General features: G+C 52.5%; 7 protein-coding genes and 1 non-coding gene across 8 annotated transcripts; 4 read left to right on the top strand and 4 right to left on the bottom strand.

Annotated features, from left to right (window-relative positions):
- Positions 1 to 620: 620 nt before the first annotated feature.
- On the top strand, positions 621 to 1,888 carry POX_g09356 (uncharacterized protein; the record flags this gene model as incomplete). Its single annotated transcript, XM_050118112.1, has 3 exons — positions 621 to 679; positions 752 to 1,269; positions 1,362 to 1,888. 3 exons carry the CDS (start codon positions 621 to 623, stop codon positions 1,886 to 1,888), a joined length of 1,104 nt encoding a protein of 367 aa, XP_049966256.1.
- A 274-nt stretch (positions 1,889 to 2,162) lies between these two features.
- POX_g09355 (uncharacterized protein) lies at positions 2,163 to 4,009 on the bottom strand (the record flags this gene model as incomplete). The annotated part of the gene is made up of 3 exons (XM_050118111.1): positions 2,163 to 3,050; positions 3,134 to 3,675; positions 3,802 to 4,009. The coding sequence occupies 3 exons, from the start codon at positions 4,007 to 4,009 to the stop codon at positions 2,163 to 2,165; spliced, it is 1,638 nt and encodes a 545-aa protein (XP_049966255.1).
- An 806-nt stretch (positions 4,010 to 4,815) lies between these two features.
- On the top strand, positions 4,816 to 5,173 carry POX_g09354 (uncharacterized protein; the record flags this gene model as incomplete). Its single annotated transcript, XM_050118110.1, has 2 exons — positions 4,816 to 4,930; positions 5,001 to 5,173. 2 exons carry the CDS (start codon positions 4,816 to 4,818, stop codon positions 5,171 to 5,173), a joined length of 288 nt encoding a protein of 95 aa, XP_049966254.1.
- A 1,062-nt stretch (positions 5,174 to 6,235) lies between these two features.
- Positions 6,236 to 7,934, top strand: POX_g09353 (putative transporter; the record flags this gene model as incomplete). Its single annotated transcript, XM_050118109.1, has 4 exons — positions 6,236 to 6,437; positions 6,519 to 6,780; positions 6,848 to 7,492; positions 7,583 to 7,934. The coding sequence occupies 4 exons, from the start codon at positions 6,236 to 6,238 to the stop codon at positions 7,932 to 7,934; spliced, it is 1,461 nt and encodes a 486-aa protein (XP_049966253.1).
- Positions 7,935 to 8,592: 658 nt separating this feature from the next.
- On the top strand, positions 8,593 to 8,692 carry POX_tR161. The gene has a single exon. It is a non-coding gene; the product is annotated as a tRNA-Ala (tRNA).
- A 437-nt stretch (positions 8,693 to 9,129) lies between these two features.
- On the bottom strand, positions 9,130 to 11,227 carry POX_g09352 (Mediator of RNA polymerase II transcription subunit 17; the record flags this gene model as incomplete). The annotated part of the gene is made up of 3 exons (XM_050118108.1): positions 9,130 to 10,421; positions 10,490 to 10,875; positions 10,947 to 11,227. The coding sequence occupies 3 exons, from the start codon at positions 11,225 to 11,227 to the stop codon at positions 9,130 to 9,132; spliced, it is 1,959 nt and encodes a 652-aa protein (XP_049966252.1).
- Positions 11,228 to 11,929: 702 nt separating this feature from the next.
- Positions 11,930 to 14,008, bottom strand: POX_g09351 (uncharacterized protein; the record flags this gene model as incomplete). The annotated part of the gene is made up of 4 exons (XM_050118107.1): positions 11,930 to 12,303; positions 12,371 to 12,982; positions 13,049 to 13,529; positions 13,619 to 14,008. 4 exons carry the CDS (start codon positions 14,006 to 14,008, stop codon positions 11,930 to 11,932), a joined length of 1,857 nt encoding a protein of 618 aa, XP_049966251.1.
- Positions 14,009 to 15,084: 1,076 nt separating this feature from the next.
- On the bottom strand, positions 15,085 to 18,540 carry POX_g09350 (Mannan endo-1,6-alpha-mannosidase DCW1; the record flags this gene model as incomplete). The annotated part of the gene is made up of 6 exons (XM_050118106.1): positions 15,085 to 15,776; positions 15,849 to 16,139; positions 16,204 to 16,269; positions 17,051 to 17,591; positions 17,673 to 18,376; positions 18,432 to 18,540. 6 exons carry the CDS (start codon positions 18,538 to 18,540, stop codon positions 15,085 to 15,087), a joined length of 2,403 nt encoding a protein of 800 aa, XP_049966250.1.
- Between the last annotated feature and the right edge of the window lie 605 nt (positions 18,541 to 19,145).

The raw sequence follows: 19,145 nt of genomic DNA, 5'->3' as shown, positions 1-19,145 counted from the left end.
TTGGCTCGTTGACAGAAGATCCTGTATGAATTGAGAAGGGTGGCTTAAAGAAACTTAAATGCTCGGCCGCATCTTTCCATTAAACTCTCGATGAAGCGTTTCTGGTGAACGCCTCCCTTGGCCCTTCGGAGGCTTGCGACTGATCTCTTAAATCGCCGGTCGTTCCCTTGCTCACGTCATGGCAGTCCTTGCGGTTGCATCCATCCATCCGACCTGTGCCTTGTCAAGTGTCCTTCTCCCCCAGCTCGTCCTCGAAATCAGTAGGTCGCCGTCCGCTCGATTCAGCTACAATTGATCGCCTAGGCACGCTCGCAAGCCCGCCACGCGTATTACAAACAGGGTTAGGGGAAAGGGACTTTCCTCCAGTTCGTGCGGAGTGATCGCGGAACTCGCATCCGCATCGTATCTACGTCGTATCCGTCGGTCTCTCCATCAGACTGCACCCATCGTCGCCAGGCCCCAGTCATAATCATCGACAGCAAAGGCCAGATAGAGAAGACTCGAGTGTGGGCGCGTACACGCTGAAGGACAAATAGCTTGCTCTGGCGACACTGGCCCAACCGCATAGGGCAAAATCGATCAACGACGGAGAGATGGGACCGATATCCCCAAAGAGCGTGATGGCGCACATCTCGAAAATGCTCATCCTGTCCTACTTCATCGACTGGGTGTTTATCATGTATGATCCTCTCCTCTCCTATCGCGACAAAATCAAGAGCTCTTTTCTCATCTAATCATTCTCCATGGATAGTGGTGTCGCCCTGATCGGCTATGGGTTCTACAAGCAAGACCCGAACCAGCATGCATTCTACCTCTCAGACCCGAGCATTTCCTACCCCTACAAAGAGAACGAAACTGTCTCAACCGCTGCCTTGATATTAGCCTCCGTCCTGGCGCCCGCCGTCATTGTCTTCGTGGGGGCGATCTTCGTTCCCGGCACTGCTGCGGTCGGAGGGCCAAAGCCGGCAATGTCGCAACTGCTTCTTCGCAAGTTCTGGGAGTGGAATGCCGGCTGGTTGGGATTGGGACTGGCACTGGCCAGTACCTGGACGGCCACGCAGGGGTTGAAGACTCTGCTGGGCAGGCCACGACCCGATCTCCTCGGCCGCTGCAATCCGGACACGTCCAACATCGCGCAGTATATTGTGAGCGGATTGGGTGGACAAATCTCAGGCGCTCCAAGTATGGTAGACTGGAGGATCTGCCGCAATCAGGATCGTACATTACGTATCGATGGATTCTCCAGCTTTCCCAGTGGTCATGCGTCCTGTAAGACTTCCTTGAACTCCCCTTCCCTAAAGACCGTCCTACAGGCAGACCATATGAAACATGCACCGCTAACTAGAGTTTCTTATCATAAGTCTCCTTTGCTGGACTGGGCTACCTGACCCTCTGGCTCGCGGCAAAGGGCTCGGTCGTTTTCCCGTATCTTCCCCAGTTCCCCGTCGAAGGTGACGACTACAGCGATGATCGATCCTCGGTCCGTAATCGTGGTGCCGCGCCGCCCGTACTGTCGATGATTCTCGTCTTCGTGCCCACTTGCGTGGCTTTTTTCATTGCGTCTTCTCGATGGTTTGACTATCGACACCACGGCTGGGATATCATCGCCGGTGCCCTCATTGGCATTTTCTTTGCGTGGATCGGCATTCGAATGTATCATTTGCCTCTTCAACGTGGTGCTGGATGGACATGGGGCCCGCGCAGTGCTCGGCGTGCCTTTTTTAGAGGCATGGGTTTCCCAAGCTCCGTGGGTGCAGACAGCTGGTCTCGTCCAGATGACCGTCGTCCGGCTGTGCATTCGAACGGCATCAGCTCAGTCGAGCCCGGGCACGACGTGGAAAACATCCCAATGCAAGAGGGTCGAACCTTACCTGGCGACAGGGTCTGAGGCTCGGCTGGCGCTATGAAAAATTGATGTCGGATCCCTCAAAGGGGACAATGATGATTGTGACGAAGCACACGAGAAACACACTCGTATCAGTCGTCTGCTCCTGCCCACTCCTATACCTACTCACCGAAATCATAGATGCAATGATTCATCTTAATGTAATTATCTGTAGCACAATGCAGGTTGCTTTCTTTTTTTTTTCGCAGGCGCTCGGAGGTATACTGTGCTCCATCCGATTAACAACTCACGATTGAGGCATGCTTCATACCTCGATTCAAAGCCTGGAATCTGTCTTCTTTGTCTCCGACAGACTCGCGCTCTTCGCCAATCTTTCCTCGCTGACTTGGTACGCGCCAGGCAACCATTCCGGCGTTGGGTGTCCCAACATCATGCGTCCCAGAGCTTCTCCGCATAGCAGACAGTTTGCCATTCCGTAGCCATTGAACCCCGCGGCGATCCATTCTCCCTCGCCCCTCCGCCCAGTCAATGCGGACGATAGCCGCCCAACCAGCGGCAATCCATCCGTAGTGAAACCCATGATTCCACTCCAGGAGCCGACCAAATTCCAAGAAGAATGGACTTCCTCCTTCCCGAAGAACCGCGGTAGTACCGACTGCAGATGGTCAACCGATGAAGTCGCAACGAAACTATCATCCGCCGAAACGGCATCATCAATGCGTTTGTTCTCGCCTCCAAAGTAGAAGTAGCCTGTCGTCGCACTCTGACCAAGATAGTACAGCCCATACATCTGTCGTTTAGTGGCGGGGTCGTATGTGGGTGGGTAGTGAAATCCCCACGACAGCGCGGCTCCTCGATTCGGCATCGACGTGCCTGGATCTTGCACCGTCATTGTACCTTTGAACGGGTAAATGAGGCCTCTCAGAGCTGGGAGCAGATGACCACTGTATCCATTTGTACAGTATACCACCGTGCCGACCGTCATTGATCCACGAGGAGTCTGCACCGAGTATGCGTGGGCCGAGTTGGCGGCGGCTGAAGAATCATGCATCTCGATCGCAGTGACTGGAGTGTTGGTTTCCACAGTCAGTCGATCTGGAAATCTTTTGAGCAGCGTTTCAAACACTTTGGTCACCAAGCGATAGGGCCAGACAGTTCCGGCTGGCAGCAAAGCACCACCAGATGCTTCGTGGATACCATGCTCCTGTGAGACACGAGCCAGGACGATCATTAGTTCAAGGCTCATCCGGGACTCTGCACGATGCCATAATGAAGTGTTCGGTTTACCTTCCGAAGAGTGCTGGCGTCAATCAGAGTATACATTCCCTTCAAGGCAGGATGATCTGCCTCGAAACGAGCGATACTTTGCTTGAAAGCCTCAAGCTTGTCGTTTGTCATAAAGATGCGCAATTTGGTCAATTGCTGTACTTCACTCGTCTCAACCGCGTCATATTCCTCTGCTAGAACTTGCATTCCCCGCAAATTCCTCAGCGTGAACATCACAATCTCACCTGCCATCTTGGGTCCAAACGCCTCGGCAAGATGGGAGTACTCCTCTCCCGCATTAATAGCCATTTGGCCACCATTGCGCCCCGTTGCTCCAGAGCAAAGCGATCGAGCCTCGAGAACCGAGACGGTCACACTGGGATGAGACTCGAGCAACGTCCTCGCCACGGAGAGACCAGTGATCCCGGAGCCAATGATGGCATAGTCTCTCTGAGAGGGCAGTCTCTCCGATCGGGCATTTGCCAGGGGGTGCGGGATGTGTTGCCAGTACGCCGGGGTTGGATTGGGGCGAGGAAGGCCTGGATCTGTGGTCCGGAGCCTTGCTGGTCGAAAAGGGTCAGTAGTGTTGGTCAATTACATTCCAGGTGAACGCTGCGTCATCATGTCTCCACGTTTGGGGGTTCTCTCTTGACAGGAAGCCGGGTCGCAAACGATCAGGGTTGTCATACCAAACTCCTCTGGATTGTCGGGTGTCGTGACGGGCGGCATTGTGAGTATGGCAGCCGCCAAGCTGGGGATATCAGCGGTTGCAGGCCCGATTGAGAAGATAAACGACTGCAAACTCTTTGAAATGTGAATCCGCCGCTGGCGATGGTAGGTTGAATCACGAAGCAGTGCTGCAGTACTCCAGAATGGAGTTGTGCGGGGCTCACTCATTGTCAGCTACCACGAGGGCGATGCCCGTGACGGGTCGAGTTACCCAATTAAGGAAGTGAGGCGGAACGCGATAGAGCAAGGTATTACCTCGTAGACGTGTTAGATATATACGCATCTTAGCGAAAATAGATGAAGGTGTGAGAGTCTGGGAAGACTTTGTCGGGTAGATGTGAACCCAAGTCTCCAGATATATGGAGTCATTTTTCCTTGCTAGACTAGTGGAGGTAGGCATGAAGCCATCCATTTCATTTTTTTTTTCTTTTCCATGAGGGCCAGGCACCCTCGAAACTGAGTTCAAATGGACCAGTCAGGTAGTGATATGGTTCTTGAGACTCTGCCCATGAGGATCAAAGGGTCAGACTGATCTGACAACGAGATGACGGCCAGGGCTTGATGAAATGCACTCATCGGTGTGCATCCCTAGGCAGACAACAAGATCCTGTGTTGGAATCCACGTCCAAGTTTCCCGGAGAAATCGAGACCAGTCTATATCGCACGATTCCACCTTCTGTGATGTTGACCGCGGACATCGTCATCGTCCTCGAGAGACCTTGCTGGCGAGGGTGGGCATGCCACATTCCACAGCACGAGCCATCATGTGGAAGCAAGCTTTCGGAACTATTGAACAAGAACGTAGGAAACGGCATTTTGCAATGCCCCTCGATAGCGCACACAAGACACATTCCACCCCCGACCATGTGTGACCTGACTGGATGTATAAATGCCAGGCCAGTGCCTCGCAGTCATTCGACGACCAGCCGCCTCAAGGAACCCGTCGTCCATTGTCTTCCCACCCAACCCTCACAATGAAAGCGTCCTCCGTTCTATTGACCCTGTTTACCCTGGCTTCCACCGGGTTGGCCGACAAGACGTGCACACCCAGCTTCGACTACTGCTCCGATGTCTTGATTGGCTCTAAAGGTAAGAAATGCACCTTGTCACTTGCGACCGCAAAGGCCATACCTGGAACCATTGCTCACGCATCACTCAGGCTTCACCGAGGCGGATCTCGTCGAGGTTCTGAAGGGCACCGATTATGAAAACGAGGACGTGAAGAATGTTCTGTTTCACTGCATGAACCCCGGAATGGTGGGTCACCCCAAGCTTTGCAGCAGCGGGTGCAAGGACCCAGCAACCGAAGGCAGCCACAAGTGCGATGGGTAAGCGTTCTTCCTCCTGGAAAAGAAAAGAAAAGAGGGACGACGGTCCGGTATGAGATGCTGACGGGACCCACGACCACCACAGCTGAGCACCACTTGATCAAGCCCCAGCTTGATTTGATCATACGGCACTTTCATATGTCACCTGGATAGCTCGGTATCATGTGCCTGGAATGTCTACTTGTATACTTTCTTATCGCATACGTCGTCGAGAACAAATCAGCATCTTTTATATCCTTTCTTTTTTTTTCCTCTCAGAAACAAAAGGCATGATCTTCTTGGTCTTCTTCATACATCCTGCTGGAGTAGCGTAGTGCGCCTGAGATCCGGCGTGGGGTTGGCCATCGATCCGATATCGGGCTCCCTTGGTTATCTTCATTTTGTGTGTGAACCATCCGGGAAGCGCCCCAAGATGAGAGACCACTTTTGCGGCTTCGACCAGCAGAGAACAAAAGATGGCCACTGGGAGACACTGCGCTGCCGCTGTGCCGATCCATCTCAGTGAGATGCTCAACCTGTCGTCGAGAACACATTGATGGAACGTCCCTTTCTGTCGCCCATGCTGCTTCTGCAACACCGCCAGCCTCTGATAGATTCTAGATCTCTTATCGAACAGATTCGTCACGCTCGCCCGTCTCGATACTCGAGACTGTTGAACCTTCCCATTCCGGTGCCGGAGATGAACCGCGGGGCTCCACCGTCGCAGACACGCTTTCCGGGCGGTTCGCTGAAACGAATTGAGAGGATCCATCGAACCCCGGAATCGAACCCTTCAAACCACCACCCGATTGGTGCCGGCTTATCTTAACTTTGGACATGCGATTATACTGGTGCGTTTGCTAAAACCATCACTGGAATTGTCGAGCTTATCACGAGAATGTGAATGTGAGACTTGATTAGCCAATTTGTGATGGTTCCCTCATGACCGTCACTGATAAGAGTGCCGAAGAGTCGAGAGACCATCAACAATATATCAGACGAGATTTCTCTGCCAGGTCGCAATTTGTAGTATCAACCTATCCGACTCTACACAGTCACTCGTCGCACTTATCCAACTTTTCCGGTCATGGCGGATTCCAAGATGGAGGCGCCACCTCCTAAACCCCATGCAATCGCGACCATTGAGAGCGTCGAGATCGATCCCCGGGCAGAGCGGGCTCTCGTCTGGAAATTTGATCTTCGTCTGTTGCCCGTGCTAGCAATCATGTATCTTTTCAACAGTCTGGACAAGTCGAATTTGGGAAATGCAAAGACAGCGGGGTTGGACAGTAAGCGACACACCTTTCTCGACGCAGTATCAACTGGGTGGTCGAACCACGGCGACTGATCCCATCCTTTTTCTCCATTAGAGACTCTCCATCTTGAAGGGAACCAATACAACATGATCCTCAGTATCTTCTTCGTCCCTTACGTCTTGACGGCCCCGTTCCTCGGCCTACTCGGCAAAAAGTTTGGACCCAACATTGTGCTGCCATGCATGATGCTCACCTTCGGGACGTGTACGATCCTGGTAGTCGCGGCATACAACTTCAGTGGACTGTTCGCAATCCGCTGGTTCCTGGGAATGTCCGAGAGCGCGTTTTTCCCTCTCGTCATCTACTACCAGACAACGTGAGTCGACCCCATTTCTCGTATCACTTCGATTCCTTGGACAAAGATCTCACGTAAATCTGAACAGCTTTTACCGCCGAGGCGAGCTGGCTCGCCGACTAGCCATCTTCTACGCCGCCCAAAGCATCGCCTCCGCCTTCTCGGGTCTTCTGGCTTTTGGGGTCTTCCGCATCCATACCGGTCCATTGGCCTCGTGGCGCTATCTTTTCCTCATCGAGGGCTGTGGAACGGTCCTGTTCGCCCTCTTTGCTCTTTGGTATCTGCCCAGATCGGCTGCCCAGGCCAGCTTTCTCACTCCCGAAGAAAAGGAACTCGCCTATCTTCGCCTACAAATCGACAGTTCTTCCGTGGTGGATGAGAAGCTCAATATTCGAGATGCTTTCCGCATTTTCAAACACTGGACGAGCTGGGCCATTCTGGCGATTCAAGTCTGTCTCGGCGTACCGTTGCAGGGGGTTCAATTATTCCTCCCCGTCATCATCAAGCGTCTGGGTTACGACACCGTCAAGACAAACCTGTACACCGTTGCTCCTAATATCTCCGGCGCAGCGATGCTCCTCATCCTCGCCTTCTGCAGCGACTGGACCCGGTGGCGGTTCCCATTCATCGCTTTGGGATTTTTGTTCACCTTCACGGGCTTCATCATCTACGCCGCCATCGACGTGGAGAGCGACTTGAACGTAGCATACTTTGCAACCTTTATGATGACCTGGTGAGTAACTCCTCTCTCTAATTATTCACGTTGTCTTTTACCATCATCGAACCCTGTGCTGATAAGGACACTTTTTTCTTCTTCACCCAGGGGTACCTCAGCGCCATCAGTTCTCCTTGATTCATGGTACAACAACAACGTCGCAAACGAGGGCAGACGCGTCGTACTCACCAGTATCGCCGTTCCCGTCGCCAACCTTATGGGAGTCGTTGCTTCCAACATCTTCCGCAACCAAGATGCCCCCAAATACGCTCCCGCCTTGATCACGACTGCGGCGTTTGGGGGTGCCGGTATTCTGCTCACGGTCGCCCTGGGTCTCTGGATGATGTTTGATAATAAAAAGAGAGATCGCAGGCAAGGTGTCTGTATTAAAGCGAAGGATATTCCATCGGAGTATTTGAATGAGGGCCCAGCGAGTGATGATTTCCGTTGGTTCTATTGAACACGGGGTCTTGCTGTTGTCCGCAATGAACACCCCAAAAAAGGGTGGGAATGATCGAGGACATGCAACCCTCGGATTTCCTCCTTTGATGATAATGAATGAATGTTTTTGAATGATTTTTCCATGCTTTCTAGGGGGGGCTGTAATGTCCTATCTTGTCTCTTGAATAGATCTGTCGGGTTTCACGACTTGTTTTGCTGGTCGGGCATGTTAGAGCATGCCTCCCGCGCGATTGCCCGTGGAAACGTCGAACAAACTAATGTACTGAAATCGGAAATATATAACAGCCCCGATACTGGACAAAAAACCCCAGCAGCCCGACAACATTTTCATATTCCACACCTGGAAGCTGGAGACGCCCATGGAAAAAAAAAAGAAGAAAAACACTACCCTTTTCACTTTGAGTAGTTGCACTTAATCATTTAGACATAGACATAACTCAAGAGTAATTGAGAATTTGCGCCTAGCCAGCACGGGCTTGTCCATGCGCCCGCAAGTCGAAAGTCTTCAGATAACAAATTGACCCTGTGGGCCCCATACACCGCCAACGCCAGCCTCCGAAGCTCGGTGAACCGTGGATTACAGGTAAAGATGGTTTCCTATTTTGTTCCAGAACAATTGATTCATGAAACCAAAAAAGAGCATATATTTTCATCAGGGGCTTATGGTCTAGGGGTATGATACTCCCTTCGCAGCTGATTTCATCTGGAATTATCGAAGATTGGGAGTGGTCCGGGGTTCAATTCCCCGTGAGTCCATGATTTTTGCATCCCGCACTACATAGCAGGGTTCTTTGTATTTTTGCGCGTGGCTTTTGTTTTTCTGCAATACCTACCTAGTCTTGGATTATTAGTCCTTGAGGTCCCGAACCGAAGCATTTTGGTCATATGGGACCTGGACCAATTTACTATTCGTTGTGTTGAGGTCAAGCTGGGACATGTTTCCATGATCTTCCCTTGACAACGAGCTTGCCATGAACAATCTGCCGAGATATTGGGAGGGTGGTCCATAACCCAGGCCCGTCAAACAAGATACGAGAAGAGTGAGATGGCTATATGGTTACAAAAATGCTACCTGAGTACCTCGAAGCAGACAAGCGCGAAATTGGGTATCTTAATTAAAACATCAAAAATAACAAAATACATCGGGCCCTAGGGGGCTAGAAACCAGACCTATCGCCTGCATCCTCTCCGAATCATAGACGCGTCTCGTGCCTTGCCTCCTCGACTATGAAATCCATCAGGGATCGGCCTTTCTGATGGACGTTCGACTCTGCAGAAGGAGGGAATTTGCAGACGTGAGCTCCGGCATGTTGCATCCGCAGCTCCTGTACCCCACGCCCAACCCCATCAATGCTACGGACAAGGTACGTAGCGAGCGCCATCTCGTGACGGGTGAGAGTGACCTTCATCTTCTTGTGCTTTTCGGGGTTGGTGTGAGGGAGCAGGAGCTCGCCAAGGTGGGGGTATACCGCTGTCCAAGTGCGCTGCTTCGACCCCTCTGATGTAACAGGTAGCGGGCTCGCGGCGATGGCGGAGACGACGTCGAGAAGGAGAAGATGGGTGATAGCAGCCTCGGCTTCCTCTCTCAAGCCGAGACGCCCAGGAGATTGAAGCTCGGAGGCCACTGGCAGCTGGAAGGCGACGTCGTAAGTTGTCCCAAGAGGCGCGGCAGAAAGATTGGTTCGGATGGTGATGGTGAAACTGCCCTGGGAGGTGAGAAGGTCTCCCGTGAGGACTGATTCGATCGGTCGCAGGAATCTCTCGACGAGTGTTTCGAGATTGTCGGCGGATCTGATACTTGGCGACGGCAATAACCAACCGGGACACGTCTGTGATCTCCACTGGGGAGGATTCAAACCCGCGGAACGCAACACGGAGTAAATTTCAGAGAAAAAGGACTCCAGGGACCGGAAATTCGCCATATGTTGGAGATACGCCAGCACTGGCCGGAGGAGATGGTATTCGGGAATCGGAGGTCTTGAGGTGGTCACCGGACGTGGGATCTGTGTTCGGCGACGCAGGTTTTGTCGGTGCGCAAAACAAAGCAAGATCCGCACAGCATGGGCAAGCCCGTCGGCAATCGAGATACCTACTGGGGAGGATACGTCCTGGGACTGAGAGGCAGTGCTGTCAACATCCACAAGATCCAGCGTGATCTCTGTGTCGTCGGCAACTGGGATACGAATAAGGTTTTGGCGACTCGTCACACCACAAGATGCTAGCGCCCTTGCTTCTCGGACCATTTCATAGAAGAGCTCTTCTTCAAACAGCGAGTCTCTCGCTTGGAGGATTCGAGCCTCGATTGGGTCTGATTCCTTGGCTGTTGACCCTCCCGGTTTCGAGCTTGCATACACTTGCTCTCCGTGCTTGATTTGGACGCGCACGTAGCGGGCGCCCATGGGCATAAGACCCTGATCCAGCACAAGGCTACCATCATTGGCCCGCCGCAGGGAAGCAAGCCCTCGATCGCGAAAAGCGGGAGTAGCTAACCCGTCATTGGTCAGCATAATGCGGTCTTCTATCAGCAGCAAAGAGAAAAACGGCTCGCCATACCTTCAATGAAGCCGTACTGAACAGCCAGTGCTTGCCTTACTCGTGGATGTCGGCAGACTTTCCATCCCTTGTCCTTCACAGCAAGCACTTCGTTCCAATACTTGGTCTCTGAATCAATTTCCCGATTCAGTCGCGTAGCGGCATTGAGTAGCTTGTTCGAGACAGCATTGAAGCTTTGCATACGCCACCCCCTGGAAACTGCCGAGATGTCCTTCAGTATCGCCTCTGACTTTGGTGCCGTGTTAACAACATCTGAATCGAGAGAACCGAGAGGCGCAAGTTGCTTGAGAAAAGGTGAAATAGAGGTCTCCGCTTGGCGTGGTGTGTGCTTTGACAAGAGCAAAGAGACGAACTCGAGTGCAAGCATGGTTTCCTGGTGCGCCTTTCTGCCGTTCAAAGAGTCATGTTAAAAAAATCCCGGCCATTTTGTTACCACAAAAATAAAAGGTCCACTCACGCTGCGAACTGGGTAATCTCGAGTCGACGCTTGTACAGCTGTTCCCGACGTTCTGTCACATCAATGTCCGCAGGGTCCTGGCGGTCAATGTCTTCGTTCTCCTCGGGTGAGATATCACCAGCTTTCTCCCGGTCGGCGATTTCAGCACGCAAGACGTCTTCGTTCACTTCACGGAATGAACCCCATTGGTCATTGATCTGGGCGATCTCGATGGGAAGAGTGTCGGGGCGTTCATCTTGCTCGGGAGGAGGGCGCAGAGGCAGGGTGAAAGAATCGACCATGATAGCGATGATCAGTGAGACGACCCGGAGGTAGTCGACGATAATCCCAGACAGAAAGGGGTCATCTGTGAGAGTTGCTCAGGACATGTCATTGAGTTGCTCAACGGGACCGGCAGATGTTTGTATCACGTGATATATGCAAGCTCCATGATGGTACAGCCGTTTTCAACTCATTTAGAAGAAAATCACATTCCCATCCTAGCTCTGATTCAAACGACCTGACCACATCTCTATATCTTCTGTTAGGACGATCGCTTCCTACTGGGCTCACACGATAACGCAGTTATGCTCTAGGAAGCTGAGATACGGTTCGGTAGTAGGCTGCAAATGAGCCGTGCCGCGATCATCGGGCTCCCAGCCCCCTCCTTCCCGGTCGAGTGAATCACTACGCTGACTGCTATCCAACTCTCTCTCAGTGAAAGGGGGGGGGGGGTATCGCCCATCACCTATCCCGGTTTAGCGTCTGCAAATGAGAATAAAAACTCTTGAAGGGTCACATAGGGCTTGCTGTGCTGTGTTGACGTCTCGTCGAGAAGGTTTTGCATCAGCGACAGTATTCAGTCCTTCTTACCTATTTACTAGTAGCATCCGGAGAGCGCATGCGAGTCAATTCCATAAACCAAAGACTTGTAGAATTGCCCGCCACTCGAGACTTTCTTGGCCAACGGGATTGATCCAGCTGACAAGTTATCAGCACCGTCATCATTGCATTCGAGTCTTCACGAAATCAACCAGATCAAAGAAGCTCTTTTTGTAGTGTCTCTCCTGTGTCGTCTTGTTCACCACCTGAATGCCGAACTGGTCCAGCCCGCCGAATTCCCAGTTGTCGACGAAGCTCCACGCCAAAGCACCGATGACACGAACGCCATCCTCATGAATCGCCTTGAGAATCTCCGACATGAATGACAAATAGTACACGCTGCGAGGGGTATCAAAAAGTTGATCGACAAGGTTCTTCTCGGCTTCCTGGAATACGGGGAAACCGAACTCAGTCACCATGATGGGTGAGTGGAAAGTATTCCACAGGTAGGACAGATACTCGCGGAAGTAGGTTGGTGTGATGTACACGTAGGAGTCTGTATCGTTTCAGTCATTTTCTGGTCTATTGGGTTGGTTCAGAGATCTGGCCATGGCTGGACTCACTCGATCGGTAGCCAATATCCCAACCGTACATATTGGTGGTCTCCTGGCGGACGCAGTATGGGCGCAAAGAATTCGATGCCGACTTGTTGGCCACACAGGCCTCGATGCCCCCATCAACGGGCGAGATGACCGTTGCCGTGTAGGGGTCGATTGCGAAAAAGTCCGCTGTACCGCTGATGTAGGCCAAGTCTGCTTTGCTCATTGGCTTGGCTCCGGGTAAGGTGTGCAGGACCGATTCCGGATACTGTTTGCCCAGGAAAATTGAGTTGGCGAAGAGTCCAAGTTGCATCTCATTGAATCGAGTTGCCGCTTCGACGTGACTAGTGTTCCTGGGATCTTTCGGCACGCCAAAGTTATCGCTCAGCTTGATGCTCATCTTTCCGGTGCCCTTCAATTGCTTCCGGTAAAATCGATACACGTGGGCATGGGCTTGCAGGACATTCTCAACACCATGAAAGTTGCCTGCTCCATTCAAGGGCTCGTTGAAGGTGAACCAGATGGGCACGCGATCGGCAAAGTTGGCCAGGAGAATTTTGCCATAGTTCACGAAGGCCTCGACGAACTTGGGGCTGTTGTATCCTGAACTAGCATAGCCAAAATCGACTCGTCGATCTGTTGCGGTCAGAAATCCATCGAGACAGAAGCAAAAGCGGGTATGATGAGGATCAATTCTCTTACCACCGTCACTTTTCACAAAGAGTGCTGGGGTGTCAAAGTGTAACATTGTCACGACGGGTTGCATTCCCGCCGCCAAAACGGTGTCGATCAAATCATTGTAGTGATCGATTGCCTGCTTGTTGACGGGCGTGCCGGGCAGCGCAAATGGTAAGATGCGAGTCCACGGGATACTAAAACTATAGTACTCCACTCCCATCGCGGCCAGACGCTCAATGTCCTGCTTATAGTAAAAGTAGTTCTCATCCGTGACATAATTGTTGGGCTGATTCGGATTTGCTGGAATTTCCAGACTGGACGGCGACCGTCCCTCCAGGGCAATGGCACCTTCAATCTGGCCCGCACTGCCAGCGACGCCGAAGATGAAGTCCTTGGGGAAGTTGTAGCAGTCTGTGGGTCCGAAGTAGTCGCGAGGTGGTAAGACAAGATCGGTGGTCGGGATCGGAGTTGGGCTGACGGTGGCTGAAAAGATGCCCGTGGTAGTCTGCCATTGACTTAGCCCTTTCCTTTGACCATGGAGTGCTACCGTATCCTACGGAACAGACACCACTTCCAACACGGATTCTGACTCACGTAGTTCGGTAAGTTCGCATTCAGCCACATTGAGGACCATGCGGCCTGCCCATAAGGATCACCGACATCGTTGGCAGTGATGGCTGTCTCGCCTGGAAGCCAATTGCCCCAAGTGGTGGTCGATATCTCCGACTGGAGATGTTTGACGGCCTCCTGGTAGGTCGGCGCATATCTGATCGGGGTTGTTGCCGTGGGTGCAGGAATCGAGGTCGCATAACGAACGGTATCGCTCACTGAATACGAGAAGGTATTGTAGTAGTACTTGGGAGACGCTGCTGGCGCCGTACATTGCGGTCTGGCGGAATACCCGGTGGTGGTCATGTAGATCGCCTGGGCCGTCGTCTCTTCCACCACCAGCGCCAGGGTCGCCAAGGCAATAGGGATCCGCATTGTCAAGATGGCGCTACAGACTACTTCGACCACCGAATGTGAAGGGCGCACGCTGCTTAAATACCATTGGCGCTACATACCCAGTCCTGGTCCCTGCGGACTTGGAACCTTGTTCGTGGGGACGTCCATGAGTATCTGCCGGCTCGTAGACTCGGCAGTCAGTCTATTCAGATGAGTCTGGGGTTGTCTTCCCTGCTTCCTACCTCGACTCGGGGTTTGACTCGCGAGACAGCCACTCTCGGCTTTGAACCACTTCCACGCAGGGTCAATTGTAATTTTTTCCATCCGAATCACCAGGCGTGACAATGTGTACTCGGCCTCGGGTTCATCTCCACATCCCGCGCAGCGGGTCGGAGGGCCTGACCACTGTCAACATCCACGATCCGCACATCATCCCTACTCTCTCGGCATCATCCCACATCGTGTACGCATCGGACGTAGATTCATTGTGGCGGTCTCTCATCGATCAGGTGATGAGCATGTTGGCGTGGACCCTGGCAACGGGCACGAAGTAGAGGCTAATCCTGCTCATTCATCTTTCTGACTAGTTGGTGATGGATGCAGGTTCGACGGGATCGTGGACAAAAGAAGACACTCCCCCGCAAAAGCAGACCAAAAAAGGCAACCGATGTATCTCCAAGGACGAGATGCTCAAGTGGCTCCCGCTCCATGGCATTGGAACCAGCGGCGCGCCGCCGAGATTCATATCCCCCTTTTTATCTGTTGCAGCCGAGGTATAAGGTGATTACGAGAAGTTCATAGCCAATCGTAGTGGCACTCATTGTACACGATTCTAGACGACATCACACAGACCGCATCAATGGCTCACATTGATCAAACGGTCTCTCAGCTGGAATTTCCGCTCCTTCTCCATCATCATCATCACCACCACCCCCGTTCCAACGTCCTCGTCAGTTTCCCAAAGTGCAGACGGACGTCGCGAGGGCCCTTGTCCCGCTTCGCACGGGAATTCCATTAATTTGGACTCTGTCAAGACCAGAAAGCTCACCACGTCCTTCACGAATCAATGCATTGCAAACGTCTTGGTGGCCTGGCCCACCAGCTAGGCCAGCTTCTTATTCCTCACGATTGAAATCAATCACAATCCGACCTGCTACCTGACCCTTTCGAAGTTTCTCCACCGCCTCGGGTAGTCGGTGGAATGGCCAGACTTCGCTGATCTGATAAAGCATGCCCCGTCGAGCAAAGTCCAGTGCCATCACGGTATCCTTCCGGCTCCCCACCAGAGTGCTCTTGATGCTGAGATTCTGAAAGATAAACTGGCAAGGGTCGGTACCCAGCACCGTCTTTCCCGCAGGTGGCAGTCCCACGCACATCACCATGGCGCCGACGCGTTCACCTACAAACGACACGGCCGTCTTGTAGGCGGCCGGAGCTGTCACGAAGACGCCATGGGCACCGATTCCATCTGCGATCTGAACCACGGCTCTGGAGGGATTCTCTTCCTCTTGAAAATCAACAAAGGCTTCGGCGCCCATTTTGATGGAGAGGTCCCGCTTTTCAGAGCCAGTGTCCACGACGATGGGACGCATTCCCATGGCCTTGGCTAACTGGACACCTTGAATGCCGACTCCACCCCCGCCACCGGGGAAGACGACCCAGGCACCGGCTTTGAGGTTGGATTCGAGCAGTGATCGATAGATCGTACTGGCACTGCACATGATCGGGGCCGCGATCTCGTCGGGCACCCCGTCGGGAATCGGTGATGCATACCGGGCGGGAGAGACCAGATATTGTTGGTATGTCCCTACCCCGGGGGAGAAAGTGAGTCGAGTTCAGCCATTGCACACTCCAGCAGAAGACGTTCGATAAAACCTACCTGGCATCATCAACCCTGTATGAACGGCCCCCTTGCAATATGTCTCTTTGTCCTCCCAGCACAGATGACACGATCCACACGTGTCCAGAAGGGGCTTGATCCCCGCTCTATCACCGAGCTTGAAGTTTTTCACATTCGTACCGACTTTGACCACCACTCCGGCGCCTTCGTGGCCGGGGGACCGCACACCAAAGGCCGACATGGGTGGCGTCCCTAGGTCATTTTGCATGAGGTGGATATCTGAAAAGCAGAGACCAGTGACATTGAGTCGGATCAAAATATCGTCAGGCCCTGAACGCCAATCAGCCACATCATGCCCGGTCATCGGACGAACAATCCTTTGACCACTACCTACCGGGTTCCGGAACTGGGACTGTTTGGACTTCAACATGAAAATCAGGCCCTTCATTGATCACAACGCCTGCCTTGGAATTTCAAATTGTGGAGTTTCTGCCACGGTGCCCATGGTCAATGATTTGATTTTTATTTTCAATCAAGCTTGTGAGAAGATTGCTGAGCAATTACAAGGGTTGACGACTTTCTTATTTCCCCCCTCGAGGTCTTTTAACTAAAAATCAACAAGTATTCTCAGCCGTCGTAGACCCGTTCCCAGACCCGTTCCCGAGGAACGAGGCAATGGAAAGACCCCGCGTTTCTCCTCTCGTTTCTCCTCCCACTACGATCGTAGCGCGGAATTTAGCAGGTCGGTAGGATGGCAGAGGGTCTCAATCGGACGTCTGATGATAGGTTTCCCCGCTTTTCAGCCCCCTCGTACCCAAAAAAAAACGTCACTTGGCAGACAGTTTTAGATTCCGCAGTGTATACTTCGGTGTACTTTTGTCTCCAGAATTGCTTTCTCCCCCGCAAAGTAAAGGAACGGATATGGAAACGGAAAAAAAATTTTCGGCTCCGGGAGAAAATTCTATTCAGAACGCAGTAGCATATACGCAATAAAAACCTATCATGAGAATAATTAAACATTGCAGGGGGCGATTCCACACAGGGGGAGTTGCCAACTATTCACAACAATAGTCCAGGATCGCGTCCGGGCGACCAGAAATGACGATCGAGACATTATCACCCCTTTCCAACGCCTGGACCGGTAAAGATGAAAGACTATAATGAGTACAAAGGGAATGGCCATCCGCGTCTCGAAACGAGCTAGAGACCAGATCAGTCCCAGATCAACCAGCCGCACGAACCACCGATCGTGATCATCATGAGCGCAGTCAGAATCCCGGCGCCGGCCCGGTCCGCAGTCGTGATGGGATATGAGAGGGCATCGGGCGTAGGTTCAGAGGGCTTCTGTCCCGCATTGGGATTGCCTTTGCTGGTACCGCCCTCGTCTTTGGTCACGGGAGGGGCCACATAGTCGACCAAATTGGCCTGGACGACTTCCAGAACGGACATCTGTTGACCGAAATCCTTCGTGTGATCCCATTTTTGATCGGTCCAGCGCATGCCACAAGTCGTGCCCTTCTCGCCGCCCGTGCAAGTCTTTGCGGCAGCCTGCGCAGTTGCTCTCAATTTGGTCATGATCTGATTGTGGGTAAACGGGGCCATCTGAATGGTGTCGGCCATCCATCGAGACAGATAGCCCTTGAACGAACGTTGATCCACCATACACGTGTTGACCGTTTCGCAAGCTCGCTCGTACATCACATTGGGCGTGTCCTGAGAGAAGAAAATCCCCCCCGCATCGAGAATCTTCTGGACTCGCTCCTTCCATTTGGGGTCCTCGGTCTAGTATGGTCAGCACCCACATTAACTCTGGACACGGCCGACGTTCCGGAAAGGGGAAACCAAGACTGTCGCCAGACATACCACATTGTACATGTTCGCGGCCCCAAGCAAGAAGACGCCGTTGTTGTAAGTCCACTCGATCTTGTTGATATCCTTACAACCAGTCAGGTCACTGGCACCGTCCCAGAAATTATACTCAGGGCTCATGAAGCCAACATCGGAGATCCAGTCCCAAGCCTTTTCCGCCCAGTCTGAGTATGTTTGGTTTCCAGTGTACCGAGCGAGTCGCGCGGCGAGTTGGAAAAACCCCCCGGTTGAGATGGTATTTTTGTAGTTGTAACCGTTGTTCCATGTGAATATTTGCCATCGAAGTCCACCACCACAGGTTGAAGGGTCCCATCGGGGTGCCTGCGTGTTGAAAACAGCCTGTGCCATCTCCAACCATTGTGGCTTGTCGCTAGGAGGGTTGGGGAAATTTCTCTCCGCGGCGGACATGGCCGCGAAGCCCCAAAAGACTTGATCGTCATTTCCTTCCGTTTTGGATTGATTGGCGGGCATGAAGGCCGCGTTGTCGCCGGCTTGCCAGAGCAGAGCTTGTGTGGTAACGTCGTTCCAGGTGTCGTCTCCGGTGTAATACCAGTAGTTGATTAACGAGTTGAACATTGCACCTGCTTCCCACCAGTAATATGGATCTGGTAGATTGCCAGGGTTATCGCCTGGATTCATTCCCGTGTAATATGTCATCATATTCGTGGCAATCTCTTTCGCCGCACTCTTGATTGAATCTAAGGAGGTGTGAGCACTTCCACTGCATGGAATCAAACATTGGTCGCGCCTCACCGGCATCGTTCAAATTCAAGTCAACTGCTGTGACGGATCCGACTCCGACAAGACCAAAGGCCAGGAGACTTGCCCATGAAGGCTGAAATGAATGGCCGACCACTCTCATTGTCGATAGATCTCGGAGTCAACACCACGTCCTGGACAAGTCGAAATGCCCCCAGGCACTTCAGGATCCAGCCTCAAAGCGCTCCCACTCAATGGGATCGTGATATAGTTGTGGGTCGAAGACGATCCGATCAGTCTCTCTGCTGGTCTCCAGGTCTCGATTTTACAAAGCCGAGAGAAATGATCTTCAACTGGCAGGGCAAGCCAGCGTTCAGTTCAGAAACGGTGTGAAGAATTTGTCAAAGAGAAAAGGCCAGACGCGAGTTGAACATTGACATTCCAGAGATCTGAAAAGGGCTGGAATGGGGACAGTGTCCCTATCCCTCGAATCACCGTCGGACCCTTTGCAAGGAGAAATGTACCCTTGAACAGTTGGTCCTATGGAACGAGAGACCCATCTCAAAGGCAATTGTGAAGCCTGCCCCGGATGAGGGCTCAACAAGAAAGAAGTGCAACCCTGGAGCTGTCATTGTGCCGCAGAGATCCATGGGCCTGACAGATTCTCGCTCCACCATGCGGATTCAGCTGGAATGCGGGTTTGAAAGCTGTTCATGGCCACGGCGCGATCGATAAGAATACACACGCGATCACTCAACCAATGAAGAT

This window comes from Penicillium oxalicum, chromosome VII, assembly GCF_001723175.1.
Source record: "Penicillium oxalicum strain HP7-1 chromosome VII, whole genome shotgun sequence".
NCBI lineage: Eukaryota > Fungi > Ascomycota > Eurotiomycetes > Eurotiales > Aspergillaceae > Penicillium > Penicillium oxalicum.
Note: the sequence above shows the minus strand (reverse complement) of the source record. Positions and strands in the feature narration are given on the sequence as shown.